General features: G+C 40.7%; 1 protein-coding gene across 1 annotated transcript in view; it reads right to left on the bottom strand.

Moving 5' to 3' along the window:
* The window catches only part of GK5 (glycerol kinase 5), an 82980-nt gene that overhangs the window by 15958 nt on the left and 48903 nt on the right, over positions 1 to 18119 (bottom strand). The window contains exons 11-13 of the mRNA XM_074963838.1: positions 12674 to 12778; positions 11193 to 11287; positions 3154 to 3257 (exon numbers count right to left, since the gene is read on the bottom strand). Coding sequence (XP_074819939.1) covers positions 3154 to 3257; positions 11193 to 11287; positions 12674 to 12778 — 304 coding nt within the window. The remainder of the gene's footprint in view (positions 1 to 3153; positions 3258 to 11192; positions 11288 to 12673; positions 12779 to 18119) is intronic.

The following is an 18119-nucleotide window of genomic DNA, read 5'->3' as shown; positions in this document are numbered from 1 at the left end:
CTACCTGTGAGGGAGGCATCTGTCATGATGGTGGCCCTTGGTATGGAAGAGCTGAAGGGAGACTCTACCATGAATTTGTTCGGGTTGGATCACCAAGCGAGGAAGGTGAGAACTCCAGAGGAAACAGTGATTTTGGAGTTGATGTGATCCCTATTTGGTTGGTAAATCAAGTGGAGCAAAGCTTATAGACACCGCAAGTGGAGCCTGGTGAAAAGTGTCATGTAAGTGCATGTGGCTATGTGGCCTAACAGGGAGAGACACTGATGCACCATAGTTCGAGATTTGCAGGTGATGAGAGAGATCAGGTTCCTCATCGCATAAAATATGTCTGGAAGGAGGAAAGCTCTCGCAGAGACTGAGTCCAGACATGCTCCTATAAAATGTATTGTCCTCACGGGTGACAAACACCTAAGGTGGCAGAGGCTCTGAAAAAACTATTGCTGATATGACCTCTTGGTGAGATCAGCTTACCAGGAGCCAGTCGTCCAGGTATGGAAATACTGTATATCCCTGACATCTCATCTGGACTGCTACCGCTGGGAAAACTTTAATGGTGACTCCCATGGAAATCAATTCCTGGGGAGGTCATAACTGGATAGTGTGACAAAGCTCTGTCCTTGCCTCCGTGGGTTCCGCGTTTCCTGGCGGACTTCGCTAGCCTCAGAGGCTCACTGTGACCCTCCACGTAACCCTTCTTTCTCTGGAGACAAGGGTCACAGTCTACTGAGCCATTTTCATCATAAGCCAGCAAGGGAGGTGAGGAGAACTTATCCTTCCTTGCACAGTCTCTGTTGTCTCCCAGTCTCAGTAATTAATCAGGGGGCAAAGGTGGGGGGAGGGGAGCCCGGGCCCACCCTCTACTCCGGGCTCCAGCCCAGGGACCCTAATAGTATCAGCTAGGGTAGCTGACCTTTTAGAAACATGACATGTACAATTCCCTGGGCTACTTCCCCCACAGCAGCCCTCACTTCCTCAAGCTCCACTTCACCCTTACCTCAGGGCCTCCTTCCTTGTGCCCGATATGGTGTGTACTACTCAGCCTCTCCAACAGCGCAACTTCCTTCTACAGCTCCTGACATGCACACCCACCTGACTGACTGGGAGGCTTTTAACTAGTTTCAGCCAGCCCCTGATTGGCTTCAGGTGTCCCAATCAACCTAGCATTCTCCCTGCCTTCTGGAAAGTTTTTAATTGACCCCAGGTGTCTTAATTCACCTGGAGCAGTTTCCATTTCACTTAACCTGGTACCAGGGATTTGTTTAGCCTGGATCTAATATATCTATCTCCCACTACTTTTCTATAGCCATCTGGCCTTGCCCCATCACAATAGAAAATAATGCCTTGTCTGTCAGGGCTCCTGTGTCTTCACAGAGATACTGGTGCAGCTATCTTATCTGATTTTGAGGACGGTTCCATTGGTTGGTACCAAGATGCTCCTGCCCAATGGATGGAGATGGGATCTCTCCTGAGATAATGGTAACAGTTCCTCTTCTGAGGTAAAGACATCTCTTAGGAGGGCAGGGCCAAAAGAAGTGGAGACTGCATATAGGGAAAGAAGTTATCTGGTGTTACAAAGGTCTCCCTAGAGCCCAAAGTCTGAGGAGTTCCAACATTCACCCAAAGGTTCTGGTTTGTCAGACATGGCCTGATGGTCTTTGTATTGACAAGGGGGTACCAATGATGAATCTGGACTTGCTCTCAGAGATGGGACTGGAGAGCGTTTATCTTTGCCCCCTGGTACCGCAGTTACCAGCAGATCCCTGTTTTTCTGTGCCTTATCCTCCAGCCTGGGAGTCTTCAGTGGAGCTGGTTCCGTGGGTCCCATATGCGACATCTCACCCGACCTGGACTGGCTTGGAGAGGAAACAAGTTTCTTCTGGACAGTCCACTGCAGGGATCAGTCCTGCTGCACAGGCTTGTGCTTGGAGGGGCACTGCTAGTCAGCTAGTACAGGGGGGTCTCCCAGGCTTGAGTCAGACCGAGCCTCTTCCTTCAGGAACTTTTTCAATCGGAGCTCTTTGGCCTCTCTAGTTCTGGGTGTGAAGGATTTACAGATAATGAACTTCACAGAGATATGTGCCTCACCCAGACTGTAGAGGCACCAGTGATGCTCACTGCTGATGAAGGAAGAGTGAGGGCAGGAGACTCAGTTCTTGGATCCTGGGCATAGTCCTGGGATCAGGGAGGATGTCCCTCCAACTGGGGAGTGAGGGCGGGGATATTCTATTCTATACTAAACTATATACTAACTAGAATTCCTAAGCTATGATATAAACTATTTACCATTAAATTTTACAGATTCTGCACTAGTGAAGGAGGACATGATTCCAACTCAGGCCATGCGGTGATAAGTAGGAACTGGGAGGCATCAACACACATTACCTCTGATACCCGTGGTCTGGAGCACAAGTAGAGTTACTGTGCCTGTGCAGGTCAACCGACACTGCTTTGAAGAAATTCCAGACTTGGGCACACAGCACGCATGAGCACTAATATGTGGAATACAGATACATAAGGACCATCACTCAAAGAAGTAGTTTAACTTACCCTAATAGTTATAGGGAAAAACATACATCTGAAAGGAAAAGATATATTTGAAGCTTTTTTTGCCAGCTCTTTGGATGAGATTTTCAGCTTTCCATGTATGCAAAAGACACATCCCCAATTCAGCAGCTAATGTATCTTCTGTCTCTCTTATGTATTTTTAAAATGCCTATCACTATGTTATATAAACACGGAGGACCTAAGAATTAACCCAGCAGCCTCCAACTTCATGCCTACTTAAAATAGGTTGAGAGTGAAAAGAGGATTACTTTCCACATAAAGGTAGTGAGGAAACAAGGGCAAACGTCAGGTAGAAGACAGATTTTGGACATGCAGAAGGGCCAAGTCCATTTTAATTTGAGAACTGTTATGCTGGGTCAGTTGTTAACAAAAACAGTAACCCCTGATAAATATACAAAACTTCCTGTCAGTGTCAATAAATATAATAAATTACCACCGTTAGCATTTTATAAATTGCTGAAGTCCATGCATTCATGTAACAAGTGATTATCTGAATTCACACACTGAGTGACCAAAATACAGAATAATTAGATGAGAGGAAAACAGAAATCCTAAAGATAATGAATTAAGAAAGACTGCACTCAATACCTAAAAGCGATAGATTCCAACATAGCTCGTATAAGATGGTTTCTGGTAGTGGAAGGTTTCAGCCCCATAAAGGAAGCACATGCATAAGGATCATTCACAGGAACCTGAAATAAAGGTTTGACAATAAAATTAATTACTGAGTTATATTTGCAGCATTTTGAAAAAGGATACAAGTAGTAAAAAAAAAAAAAAAAAAATTTACACATGACAGTTACAGGAAGCATAATGAGAAGAAGACAATTAAGACATATGTAAGCATTGGATAGTGTTATTTTAGCTGTCTATATTTCAGAAAAATCAGTTTTCAAATCAGTTTCTTTCAATAGCAAAAAGGTTTCCTATTACTGCATTTGTTTTTCCTCCCAGAATTCTGTACACTAAATATCACTCATTGGTACAACCTATAAAAATACACATAGAGTACACATCAACTAAAGTACAAGTGTCTAAGATAGAGTACAGTATTATTAAAGTTGGGGGAGTTTTTTTTTTGGGGGGGGGAGGGGAGGGTTACTGATTTTCCCCATACTTTTTGTACAGAAAAATTCTGTAATATAATACAGTAGCCTTGAAGAGGCTAGTCAATTTAAATTACGTAACATAATTGCACTAATGTTTTGAATGACATAATGATGCGACACACTAATTCTGGCTGTCTCATAAAAAAGTCATCTCCTTTCATAGGATGACTGGCAATGGTTTTTGCATCCATCTCTGCGCTCCACTGTTTTGGTGGATTTGAGTGACAGACTGTCCTTCTACTTGCCCTTAAATGCATTAAGACAATGTTAAATGTTTTTTCAATTTTAAAAATAACACGACATTTTAAAAAAACTTTCCAGGATTTTTATTTAGTTCCCTAAATATCTGCTATACAGAATTCTGAAGTAGCCCTGATTTTAATCATATTGTGACATAAAAAAAAAAACGCAAAACATCACCAAAAAAATCAAGGAAGTATAAATTACTTTAAAGTACAAATATAAGAGTAGGCATCTGTGGGGGAAACTGGGAATGCATTAAAGCCCAACCCTGACGGGTGCTGAACTCCCAAATATTCCCATAGACTTTGGTAAGAGTTGTTGATGCTCAGTACTTAGGATGTAAATGAAGCGACAACCCACTTGCCCAGATGAAGGCTAGTATGTTGCACACTGAGACTTAATTCAGAAATTAGCTATGTTTAAAGTCAGTAAAGAATATATTCAGTTCTCCAGTGTACAACCACCTTTTCCAACTTGTCAAGCGTTTAAGCCAACCATACTACTAATAAAAGGTTCCTTGTTGACAAGTGTGTGGATTGTCAAATATAAGCAAATAAATAGGAAGGAAAGGATTCATGATATATATTAAAGGTGAATGTCTAGAGGACCAGAGTTTTATTCACTTTGTTTAAAAGCTTTATTTGCATTTTTATAACATATCACACATAATATATATGTATGACCTACATAAACTTTAGAACAAAGGTAAGATGAGTGAGTGATAATAAATCAAGGAAATATGCATTTTAAATTTGTACAGCAGGAATGCTTCTGTCCCATTATGAGAAATGCGCCACATCACAGCATCATCATCCAAGTTAAGAAGGGAGAAGCCTTGTCCTCATTCTCATAACAGGAGGTGTCAGAGAAACATTTGACTCTATCTAGGAAATGAACATATTGCCTCCATAACATGTCCAACTCCTGCTATCCTGATGTCTATGAAACCTAACCAAGCAATCAAATTTAGATTCCTGGAAGATAGTTGGAGCTAACCTGTACAGCAGGGTAGATGTGTCATGGTTGAGCTCCAGAAGTGCTTACTCCACTTCAGGTGCCTACTTCATACCATAGATCTATTCAGTATTTCACTCTCTTCCCCCCCAACTCCACCCCCCAAACATACACATCGTATAGATATAAAGAATTCATGATTGTATGATGTAGTATAAAAAGTTGTTTAGGAGAACGTTGTGATGGCTGTGTTACTCAAAAACAGCAATGCCTGAGTAAGTTTCTCAGTCATCCTGATTAAGGGATGATCAACCTGTATCATCATGTATTCTGTATGTGTCACATATTACAGAATAGCTGTTTTAGAAACATTTAAGAGTTGTTAAAATAATTCATTTCTTTCTGTAAAGTCACAAGTCCAACTGTACAAGGCTTGTAAGGAGCCATAAAAATGTCTCTAAAAATTGCCTAAATAGCATTTCTACAGTGAAAAATGTCACAACTTTGAAGTTTGATATCTCAAGCCCTTCTGGTGCTGGGAGTTCTGGATCCTAAGAGATCTTTTATTCAACGGTATGGAGTTCCCATTTCTAGTCCTCTCAAGATGAGAGGGCTTTGGGCAGGGGTAATTTTGCGGGGGAAATGGGAAATTGCAAAAAAGTCTGTGAGAAGACTAGTTTTCACACAAGTTGATTAAGAATCCATACTATTTTACCCATAATGGAAGAAAATCAAAAAAGCCACCAAATGAAGGCAGCTTAGATTAACTAAGCAGCCTACTTCTCAAAATAAATCTACTGATCAAGATTTTGTGGACTCTCTCGTGGAAACAAAGAGCCCCTTTCTTTGCCTTTTCCCATTAGTGCTTTAGAGATGGGGTATGATAAAGAGGTTGAGATTCTGCTTTTTAAAAAACAGACTGTGGGAATAATAGAGTGGGCAGACTGGCATACACCTGTCAAAACTAAGTACCGTACTTTTGGATCTAAGGTAGAAAAGTGGCAAAACCTTCACAGATACCATGTATCTTAAACTAACAACCCAAAGTTATACTAGACAGTTTGGTGGAATGGGGAAAAACCAGGGTGGATAAAAATCAATGATTTAAAAAAAAATCAATTTTTTTAATTTAAATTGGATTATTTGGTAAAATGCTTTTTGAGGAAAAAACCTATCTAAAGATAGTTTTAAATAAAATACATTATAGCTCAAAGATATCTCATCATAGAATAGGGATTATAAATTCTAATTCTATAGTATGAGACAATATATTTATGTAATGTTTAAGAAAAGTTTTGTAAATGAGTTCCAATAGTTCATGGATTAGGGACCCCAATCTTATGGGGTTCCAGGGGCTTCTATATAGATTTTTTAGATTAATCTTTCTATCTACCTGATGGGACTCTGTATCTTCTAGACTGAGCACTATCAGAGATGCTTAGTTTTGTAGTTCTCAAACTGTGGATGTATCTCCAGTGATAACATGCTTGTTAACAGCAAAAATGTTTTTAAATAAATAGAGGAGAGAAATAACAGACCTCAACCCTATTGTCCCTCTGCAAATTTGTGTTCACAGAGTCAATCCCTTACATCTCTCTAAAAGTGAAAAGTTTCAAAAAGTTCAATGAATAGAAGATTGTTGGGGATGGAATAGATCTGGACGAGGAGACGACGTCTGGAAATAAATGTGAGAAGGGAGGGACAGACAGTAGAAACAAAAGTGAAATGGTTTGAGCAGCATATTCCAGAAGTCTTGAGGTCTTTCTGAGTGTAGCCTTCATTGATTTGAGATCTACCATATCATTCTCACACTAGAAGGGAAAACCTATAATGGCAGCAGGCTGTAAAAGAGATTCAGTTTGGGAATATTTTAATAAAGTTCCTCTACCTGTGGGTAAAACAGGCATGCATGCAAAATGAAAGCAGTGCAACAAAGAAACGCAAGGCCCGGTTGTCCAAATGAAACAACATCATGAGAGTGTTCCTTCTCAGGAGGAAGCTGCATTGAAGATGATGAAAGGAACATGTCTGAATATGCAGGATCTTCAGGTTGGTAAACTTTTTTATTTCATACTTCTTTCTTCAGGACTGCCTGTCTTCCTTCTGGACTATTCCTGAATTCTCATGTTTGAGCAAAAAACATAGTTGTTACTCTATGGTACTATCATTTTAGATGCCGTTGTGATAAAAAATAAATAGCTGAAATAGGCAGATCTTCCTTTTACAATTTCACCATTAAAAGTAGTACTGAGTGTCAGTGAATGCAATGAGTAATATTAAATGAGCAGTATGGTAATAATAATTAAATAACTGCACTGACTTATTTTGTTTAGGAGAATCCATCCTCAACATACAGGATTCTGAAGACTATCTACCTTCAAGATCACCATCATTTTCTATAGTTTCAGAGTTATCTGCCAATGATAGTGTTTCAGTCACATCATGCATGTCACATAGCCACAGTATATCACCTGTAGCAAAAAGAAAAAAAAACCTCCATCATCCAGAAACAACCATAGATAAGTTTGTGATAAGAACCAGCAGATTACAAAAAGAGGTAACTGATGAAAAAATTGCCCTGTTTGTTTATGCAACAAACTCTCCTTTCCATAGGATTGAGAACCCACACTTCATTAACATGGTTCAGTCATTAAGACCAGGATACAGTCCACCCAACAGAGCAGATGTTGCAGGCAAATTGCAGGATAAAGTGTATGAAAGAGAAATTGAGCACTGTGCAAAAGGTCGAGAGGGTGAAATTGTTAACCTGATGGGTGAAGCAATGTCCACAATGATCCTGTTGTATGTGCTTGTGTGACAACGAAGAAGGGAATGTTTTCCTTACAGAAACAACTGATACATCAGGAAATGCATACACAGCAGAATACTTACAAGAAGTAGCAGTAAAAGCTATAACAACTGTGAAAAAAAATTCAAATGTCTAGTATGCAGGTTGGTCACAGACAATGCTGCAAATGTATCCAAGATGAGAAGAAATTATTTAGAAGACAGTGAAGAGTGTCCCAAGCTAACAACATATGGTTGCAGTGCTCATTTGATGCACCTCCTAGCCAAAGACTTCAGAGTTCCAGAAATAAAGGCTAATGTAGTTGAAATTGCAAAATACTTCCGTAACAATCACTTTGCAGCAGCTACTCTGAAAAAAGTGGGAGGAACCAAGCTAACTCTCCCACAAGAGAGTTAACTAAATTCAAAAATCCATACGCTTGTTTTGTTAAAATATTATATGTTTGCTGTTGAAGAAAAGAATCCAGAATACATAACGTTGTTGTTTTAGTTAAATAAAACAATGTAAATGTCTGTCTGGTGACGTTCTCCTCCTAATACAGCATGGCAAGAAAATCCTCCAAATATTAGTGATTAACCTGTTGAACTGGAGATATTTATGAAGTCATTGGGAGGTGAACTATCTACTTCAATTACCTTTGGTAAATGAAATAACCAAACAGTAATTCATTTTCTGATATAGCTGTAAAACTAATCTGAAAAGTTTTCAAAATAAATCACTTAAACGTATAGCGTGTACCTTCTAAAAATGAAACCTACATCTATCTCTGAGTTGTGAAGAATACGTATTAAGGTTATAGCAAGCAACAAGAATGCACTATTATGTAGATATCCATGATTAAATAAATAGTCTTCCTGACTAGTGATTTAAATCATGATTTAAATGAATTTGATTTAAATCAAATCCACCCTCGGAAAAAGAGGTGATTTTTGGCAGAGCGAAGCAAGGTTCTGTGCTCAACTTGATGGCATTTCTCTTTGGATGCAACATGACAACTTTTGAATGCTACATCCAATCTATCCCAAAATGTCAGAGAGAATGTTCTAAGCCTCAATGGTCAGAACCCTACTGGCTGTGATGGAAACTGGAAAACTGCAAGGGAAAAATGGGAGACGCACCTTCCAGCCTAACAATACCCTAACTTCAACAACCATCATGTATCCATCAAATTCTCTCTAGAACACTCCCAACACCAACATCAACTTCCTGCACACCATGATCAGCCGCAACAACAGAATGTTACCTACAACTATACAGAAGAAGCCCACAGACCACCACACTTACCTTCACAGATCCAGTAACCACGCCAGACATAACAAAAAAATCTGTTATCTATAGCCACACACTCAGATACCACAGAATATGCTCCAAGGATAAAGCCCAAGACACACACCTTACCAAAAAACAACATTCCACCAACAAAGCAGATTGCATCATGGAATGGGCCACCCAAACACCCAGAGAGATACTGCTTCAATAAAGAAAAAAAATCCCAGCTACCGCACACCCCTACTCATCACCTACCACTACACATTGGAACTCGTATAGGATTTCATAAAACAATTACAACCCATACTCGAAGGGGACCACATCTCAAAAGAAAGCCTTCCTAAATTCCCTCTTCTGGCCTTCAAACAACCGCCCAACCTCGCCAACCCATCAGAAGCAAGCTCCCCATTGACCAGGACACACCAACGCAAAGTGGCACCAGGTCCTGCCAGAACAACAGATGCAAAACATACAGACTTATCTCCACTGCTACAATGAACAATACCCTCCGCAACATACCTTCCAAGATCCATGGTCCTACACATGTCTATCACAACATGTGGTGTACCCCATCTACTACACCAAATGCCCCAACAACAACTATCTGTTTTCATCCACATGATCACTATACTCTCAAATGAACTCATACACAGACACTCACCCTATCACCAGTGGATGAACATTTTACACAAAGTGATCACTCTGTATCTGACCTATCAGTCCTCATCCTCAAAATGACAACAACATCTTCAGAAGATGAGCCTGAACTTAAATCCATAATTCTGCCGGACACTAAAAACCATGGATTTAACTGAGACACTGGTTTTACACCCTGCTGCCTTCTACCCCCTCCTTGGTCCCAGGACTGCAGAGGTGTTAATTGCCCACTTAAAATTAAGTGGTCTCCTATAACATGTGGGACCCCTTTTGCTTAACAATCTGCCCCACCTTGCATTTAGCTTGAACACTGTGGTTACCTTCCCCAGACTTGATAAAAAGCTCTGTGAAGCTTAAAAGCTTGTCCCTTCCACCGACAGAAGTTGGTTCAATAAAAGATATTATCTCACCCATCTTGTCTCTCGCACATCCTGGGACAAACACAGCTACAGCTTTACTGCAAATAACCCCTCACTACAGCTCTGCCCATCCTCCCAATGCAATTTAAAGTGCTGACACCCTGTATAGCTTATCCTCCAAACAAACAAACGAACAAAAAGAAATAAGAATTGAGAATGGGAAAGAGGACATGGGAGGGCATACAGAGTCTCTGGCATGGAGGGAGTGACACACACAGCTCTTGGTATGAATGAAGATGTAGAGACCCTGGCATGTAAGGGAAAGGAGAACTGGGGTGAGGGGGGGGGGGTTACACAGAACCCCTAAAGGAGGGAGATATGCAGAGCACCTTGCAGGAGGGGAAGAATGGGGATAATGGTATGAGGGGACAGGAGCATGGAAGGAGAATGGAGGACCCTGGCATAGGGGGGGAATACAGAGAGTCCCTGGCATGAGGAAAGGGGGAGTTGCAGGGAGTACCTGAAATACAGGGAGAGAAGAGGGTGGTGCACAGGGAGCTTGTGGGAGAAACTGCAGAATGTTAAAAGCCCCTGGTGTGTGCAATGAGCTCAGTCTACGAAGCAACCCTCTAGTATATTTTAACAAGATTGAGTTGTGCATACTGAGAACTACAAGAAAACACAAATGTACAGTTAAAAATTAAATCCACATGCCACCATATAGTTGGTTAAACAGTCATTAGTGCTATGCTTTAAGGCCCCGATTCAGGAAAGCAACCTTATTCAGGGAAGTTCTTAAGCACTTAGTTAATGCTTTCTTGAATCGTGGCTGTGCAAAGAAATGACATAAAACCAATACTTTGAGTCCAGCTCGGTTCTTTGAAAGAATAAGCTGGTGGTCAAGGCACTGGACTGAAATGCAAGAGATCTGGGCTCTGTTCTTGTGACACTGGGCAAATCACTTAATCTGTCTGTACTGCAGTTCCCCATCTGTAAAATGGGAATAATATTTCCCTACCTCATGTGTTTTTTTTGAGGATACATTCATTAACGTTTTTAGATGTTCAGATACCACGGAGGCCCTCAGATACCACCGTGATGGGCATGGAACAAGAACCTGAATAGAACAAAATAGATACCATGATAATGGGCAAATTGACAGATACTAATGTTTAAGTAGGACACAAAAAATCATTTGTGTCATATTATTAAGGACGATATTTTTACCTGCAAACCACTAAAAGATGGAACAAAACAAACTCCTTCAGAATCAATCACACTTCGTGCCATTCTTGATGTCTCGTCTACACTGGTGAAAAGATCTGTAGGGGTCCACACAAAAAAATCAACTGACTAAATTATTTACTTTTACTTTTCTTAATAAATTATTATAGTCAAGATTCCTAAATTAAATATTTCACTTGGCACATATTAAGAAAAAAAAAATATCTTTCTGAATTTCAATTCCATCAGCCCCATGAAAGAGAACTATCCAGGATCAAGAAACCAAATCCACAACCATCTTCAAATATCCGTACCACGCTATAGCCCATTAACTCTCAAAATCTTGTATCAAGGATAACTCCCTCTAGTCAGGGTAATATGTATGGGACTTGTGGAAGCTAATAATGCTACTCTAAGTAAACTGGAGGTGATGTTGAGAAATATAAAAGGATGTCTTCCCCCATAAGCTGTAACTGCCAGCCAAGATCCAACAAGACTACAGGCCAGATCCTTGGCACCCTGTTCTAGCTACACTGTGGTGCTCAGACAGTGCCAAGCAACCAGAAAGAAGCCTTAACTGGACAGCTGGGGATTCCACTGGTGGGAGGGAATTACTAAGTGCCTTGAGGCTTCATGTCACCCATTCCCAATCACCCAGCACAGATGACATCATGGGAAGAAGGGGTATGGCTGGGGTGCCCTGTGAATTGATAATTCCCAGTTGGGATAACAGTCCTTAGGGCTGCATCAAGTTACAAAAGAGACTAAGCAGATGGAGTGGAAATGTGACTTAGAACCTCTTCCCTCTTCTCCTTGCTCCCCGAATCTCACGTCCCAAACCAAGCACAGTTTGGCTAAGACCTGAGGATCAGGTCCTACAATCAGGAACTGAACAGAAGGCTCTTCTATGGTAGTACAGATTACTAACCACTAGGCTATTTGGAAGTCTATGGGCATGTCTACACTAGAAACTTAAGTTGACCTATGCTATGTCAACTTACAACCACTGCAGTAATTACTATGGTGGTTGATGTCCACACTACCCTCCTTCTGTCTTCACCAGGAGTGCTTCCACTGAGTTAAGATGGGCAGTGTAGGGGGCTGAGAGTCCCGGTGTTAGGGCAGCAGCCGGATCCCCACAGGGAGCTGGGAGCCTCCAAGCAGCAGCCAGGATCCCCGTGGGGAGCCAGGAGCCTCTGGGCAGCAGCCAGGTTCTCTGTGGGGATTGGATTGTTGCAGCCTGGCTGGGAGCAGGGAGCCCAGGGGCAGTCGGGCTCTAGCTGGCGCCCCACGCCTACCCCCATGATAGCCTGGCTTTCTTGTCAATTTCAAGGCTCCATGCTGGAGAAACTAGACAACTTATCTATTAAAGAGAACAAATAGAAGCCTAATACTATGAACAGGAGCCAGCTAGAGGACCCTATAAAGAAGCATTTTACAGGGTTAATTGTTTTATAGCATTATACAATTGAAAAGCCACTTACCTAACTCCTTAGCCCATTTTATGGTAGAGCCAGCATCTGATGCATTGCCTTCAGCTAAGAAGACCACCTCTTTCCCAATCTTCCAACCAACCACTGGATACAGACCTTAAAATTTTGCACGTGCGTGCACATACACACACACACACACACACACACACACACAAATAAAAGAAAAGTAGTCAAGTCCACAAACTGCTTCCAGAGAGATTAAATAAAACACAACTAACAAAAAATCCTTAAATTGTAGCTGCAACTTTTGTCCACTTCCTTTACAAAATTCAACTTAAATGTCAGTGCCTCAGCTTGAACATTTTGTGGGGTCTTAGAAGAAAATATTCCACAAAAAATTAATAGCAAAAGTAAACCAGAAATGAATAATAGTTTATTTTTAATAAAGGAGAAATACAATGCAACCTAAAATCAATTTAGAGTCACTATATCTAATTACAAAAAAAAAAAAAAGTCAGTGAAAGAATAAAAAAACTACTAAAAATAGTTATTTTGAGAGCTTCATGAAGCAGTTTAGGATTTTAAAAAATTCAGATCCTTATTAGAAACAATAAGAAGTCTTAAAGCTGTTAAATTCTACAATTTAAAATATATACACACACACAGTTAAAGCTATTTAACATGTACGCATGCTTTTCTTAAATTACAGAAGTTACTTTACACAATGGTTTCTAAAGGGATCTGTATATTCCTAATCCTAATATAAATCAGGAGGCTTGAGCCTCCACGTGGGAAATATACAGATATACTGAAACATAAAACAGCAGTCCCAACTGAGAAAAAAAAACAAACAGTCTCATTCGCGGAAGGTACTCAAATAGCAATAAAAGTATTTCTGAAAATTCATTTTTCAGTATATGATTCTATGTAAGAGAAAGTTTCATAATTTGGCCTCCCTGTGCCCACAATGGCTCTTGCAAGCCACCTGTGGTACTGTACTGTGTGATTTGCCTTATACAAAACAACACAAATCCCATTTTAAAGTATGCGTAAGTGTATAAAACGAACAGCATGTATTTACGCACACATGACATGATAATTCAGTCTGTGTTGGAGTTCATGTCTAGCTAAGGAGTGATTCAGGAAAAATAGATCATTTTGTGAAAAGGACACACTTGTGCTAATAACAGCTCAAAAAGAATAAAGAAAATGCAGAAATACAAGGGCAAATATGACGTGGTTTTACATCAGTTAATTTGCAACTATACTAGGTAATGTGTTTCCAAGTGTTGTCTGCTGAAAGTATGAAGCCTTCAAAGCTGTTGTGACATCTGGAAACTAATCATACATGAAGATAAACTGAGCATTTTTTTTTTTCAGAGAAAGCTTAAAGCCTTGAAAAATAATTAACAAGTCTTGATTAATTAAACTAGTAATGTTCAACACAAATGTCTCTCATTTGATATCTATACAAGCTGTGCAGAGTATAAGGCACAACCAATTACACAGAACCTCATGTTTTTCTTTTCAAGAGACATGGTTTCAAATGTTAAAGGTCTTCAAGCAAATCACCAAACTGCAAACAGTGCCTTTGTCGAACTACACTGTTTCACACTTTATTAGTGATTAGGGTGACCAGATAGCAAGTGGGAAAAATCGGGACTGGGGGTGAGTGGGAGGGTAATAGGCACCTATATAAGACAAAACCCCAAACATAGGGACTGTCCCTATAAAATCAGGACATCTCGTCACCCTATTAGTGATACAACTCAGGATGTCAGAGAGCAGCTGCTTTCAAAATTGAGGGAATGGGTGTACTTAGCAACTCACCTGGTGTCTCTGGTATTGCATAGCTTTTACTCTGTGAGATGGCTGAGTGACTGTTCAGTTGAAAAAGACTCACACTTTTGTAAAGCTGTGCCAGAACACACATCAGGTGAAGTATTTGAGACAACTCAGGGGACAGGTTTCAGAGTAGCAGCCGTGTTAGTCATAGAATCATAGAATATCAGGGTTGGAAGGGACCTCAGGAGGTCATCTAGTCCAACCCCCTGCTCAAAGCAGGACCAGTCCCAAATTTTTGCCCCAGATCCCAAATGGCCCCCTCAAGGATTAAACTCACAACCCTGGGTTTAGCAGGCCAATGCTCAAACCACTGAGCTATCCCTCCCCCCGATGCATAGCGATGAAGTGAGCTATAGCTCACGAAAGCTTATGCTCTAATAAATTTGTTAGTCTCTAAGGTGCCACAAGTACTCCTGTTCTTTTCTCAGGGGATAGTCAAAGATTTGCACATGGAGTGGGAATTATTACAATCACTTTTACAACATTATAATCTGCACAAATGGAGCCAATCCAACAACAGGTGACAACTGCATCCTGATTGCACAAATCCAAAACACTGCACCTACTGATTCCACTATTTCACATATAGCCAAGCTCCTGCTGTTAAGAAGGTGTCTGGAAATCTTCATCATATCTTTCATGAAGCTGTTAAGTAGTGAACATCAAAGATTACCCGGTGAATTTTCTACTTTTTGCACTCCTCCTCGAATGACATGATTCTTCCACCAGCAACTATTTCACACTGAAGTCAGGCAATTCTCAGGAAGTAAAGCACCACTCAGCTTTTCAAATTAAGAGCAGGGGTTCAGAATTATCGGCAATCTCCCCTTGCTGATGGATTCAGTAATTCATGGCAGATGGCAAACAACGTATTTTGCCGACATTTCTGGATGCTTAATTGAGCTGAAAAATTCTTCTCCGGGGACAGAATATGAATGTTCTGTCTATGTACAGTATAACAAGATAGAAGCATTCACCAAAATATTTGGAAACTGGTCTTCCTGAATACAAAGGAGAAACTGGGGAGTCAATATTTCTTGCTTCAGACTTCATCAAGAGAAGGAACTAGCAGGCTGAGAACCACCAGAAACTCATAAATCAGCATCTGAGATATTAATTTCAAACCCAGTTTAGGAAATACTTTTCTGATGACTCACAACAGGGATCACCAACCCCTTCATCCAATATGCTGTTGACTCAGCACTGCAAGTTAAACTGAGAGACCTCTTGTATGACAAGCCTCTGTAACCGACTTTCACTGCAGGAGGAATGTTTAGTTTAGAAACTTTTAGTTTCTACAGTTATTAGTTTAGAAACTTCATCAGTCTCATTTTCATCTTTTTATCTCTGCTAGTCAGGCTTCTCTTTGGTCATGACAATAAAAATTAAGCGCATTCAATCATCTTTAATCAACAATGTCTTAAGCCTGTATTCCCCCAATTCAGCTTCTTTCAGAAGCTAGACAAGACACATCTATAACTGAAATGAGAAGGTAGTTAAAATTTTGGACTTTATCATTTTGCTTTTAGTAACTGGTGCGATGGTTAATTTCACCTCTCTGTGGTTACTGTTAGCGATATTGGACAAGTGGACTGCAAAAAATTTGTTAAACTGGAAGGAAAAGCTTCAAAAATGTGGGGACCCTTATTCTGAGGTAGTATAACAAATCACTGCATATTTCCTTGGATGCAAAAGGATTAATACATGAAACAAGATCAAAACAGTAGGGTACAACATTTATTCTTATATGAAAGGGTGAAGAATCTGATTTATTTAGCTGACGGATTCCAAAAAATTATTTTAAGATCTCACAGATTCAAGTACCCTATATCTCCACATACTTGTTTTACAGTATATATAAACCACTAGTCATGTAGATTATTCCTGAAAATATTTCTGTAAAGTTATTACTACATCTGCACTCCATATTCCATTCCATCCACTTGAACTGTTTCCTAGGAAATGGGAGTGAATGCATGAACAGACCAGCTTTACCTCCCACACTCTCCCTCTATGCCAGTCAATACCTATGCTTTCTTCTTTAAAAGTTTGATTATAAATTACATCACATCACAATTAATCTGGAATTTTCAAAGGAGCTGAGGAAGTTAGGTGACAACTGCCTGTGGCAAATTGCAGACTCAACACAACCTTACCCCCCCCAACACACACACACACACACACACACACACACACACTGTCCTTTGGCTTACTCTGGCCATAGCGGTGTCCTAGCCCACTGATCAGACAGAGTCCTGTCCTTTCTGGGGCCACAGAGTCCTTTACCAAAGTCCTAAAGTAATGCATACAAAAAGCAAACCTGCAGCCCAGCTCGGCTCAGTTGGCAGCCACTTTAAAGCATGCATGCTTCCACTGCTTTAGGCTACTATCCTTCTGTGCCTCAATCCACTCCCCAATCCAGGGGCTGGCCCCTTGTTCAGGGAAGCTCCAGCTTGGCCACCAACTTGTCCCTGGAGAAGCTTGTCTGGTCGTCTTCTCTTTTTTCTTCTCAGTTATCCTTCAGGCTGCTTCTCAGAGATGGGGTAACAATTTCTTCTTCTTTTTCTTCAAGTCCTTGTGGGTGGTCCATTCTAGGTGACAATCAAGCAGCTCTCCTTTAAGGAGGAGGGGGCTTTGGAGTCTAGTTCAGTATGGTAGAAAGTACAGCTGAACCGAACACATTCTCAGAAGCAGAATCACAAATTATTGCATAGCATTCAACAAATGCATACAGAGAAGCACAAGTTGAGACTTTACATACTCCATTGATAGGAATGTTCTGAAGAAAGGCTGTGGAGGTAGAAATAAATCTCGTAGAATGAGCTCATATGTCAGCAGGTGCTTTGAGATTAGAGATTGCTGCTCCTTTTGTTCTGTCTGTGATTGAGACAAAACCTGGAAGTCTTCCTGAAAGATTCAGTCCTGTCAAGGGAGAAGGCCAGGGCTCCCCTGACATCAATCATGTTGAATGCCTTCTCCTTATCCCAGTGAGGTTTAGGGTGCAAGATGGGGAGAGGAATGGGCTGATTAATATGGAAATAAGAAGGTACTTTTGGCAAAAACTTGGGTTGTAGTCATAATGTGACCTTGCCTCTGAAAAATTTTGTGAATGGGGGGTATTGCCATAAGAGCTTCTATTTCCCCCATTCATCGAGCCGATGTGATGGCAAACAGAAATGCCATTTTCATCAATAAATGGAGGAGTGAGCAGGCAGCTGTAGGTTCAAAGGTGGTCTTGTAAATCATTTAAGAACCAAATTGAGGTCCCAAACTGGAGTAGGGTGTTTAACGGGCAGAAAAAGTTGCCTAGGCATTTGAGAAACCTCACTGTTGTTGTGCAAATACAGTGTACCATAGAACCTCAAATATATGAACACCAGAGTTACGGACCAACCAGTCAACCGGACACCATATGAAACCAGAAGTAACCAATCAGGCAGCAGCAGAGACAAAAAAAAAAAAGGGGAGGGGGAATACTGTAGTGTGCCTGTACTGCATCTAAAAGGTAGGCACATGTGGGCTGCCTGTCCCCACCCCAACCATACTGCTACCCCGACCCCCACCCCTACATACCCCACCCACTTAAAACTTGGAGCTGAAGACAATGAGATTTTCAGGCAAAACTGTGAGCCCCACTGCCAACCCAAGGCAG

Source organism: Natator depressus, chromosome 9, assembly GCF_965152275.1.
Source record: "Natator depressus isolate rNatDep1 chromosome 9, rNatDep2.hap1, whole genome shotgun sequence".
In the NCBI taxonomy this organism is placed as follows: domain Eukaryota; kingdom Metazoa; phylum Chordata; order Testudines; family Cheloniidae; genus Natator; species Natator depressus.
Note: the sequence above shows the minus strand (reverse complement) of the source record. Positions and strands in the feature narration are given on the sequence as shown.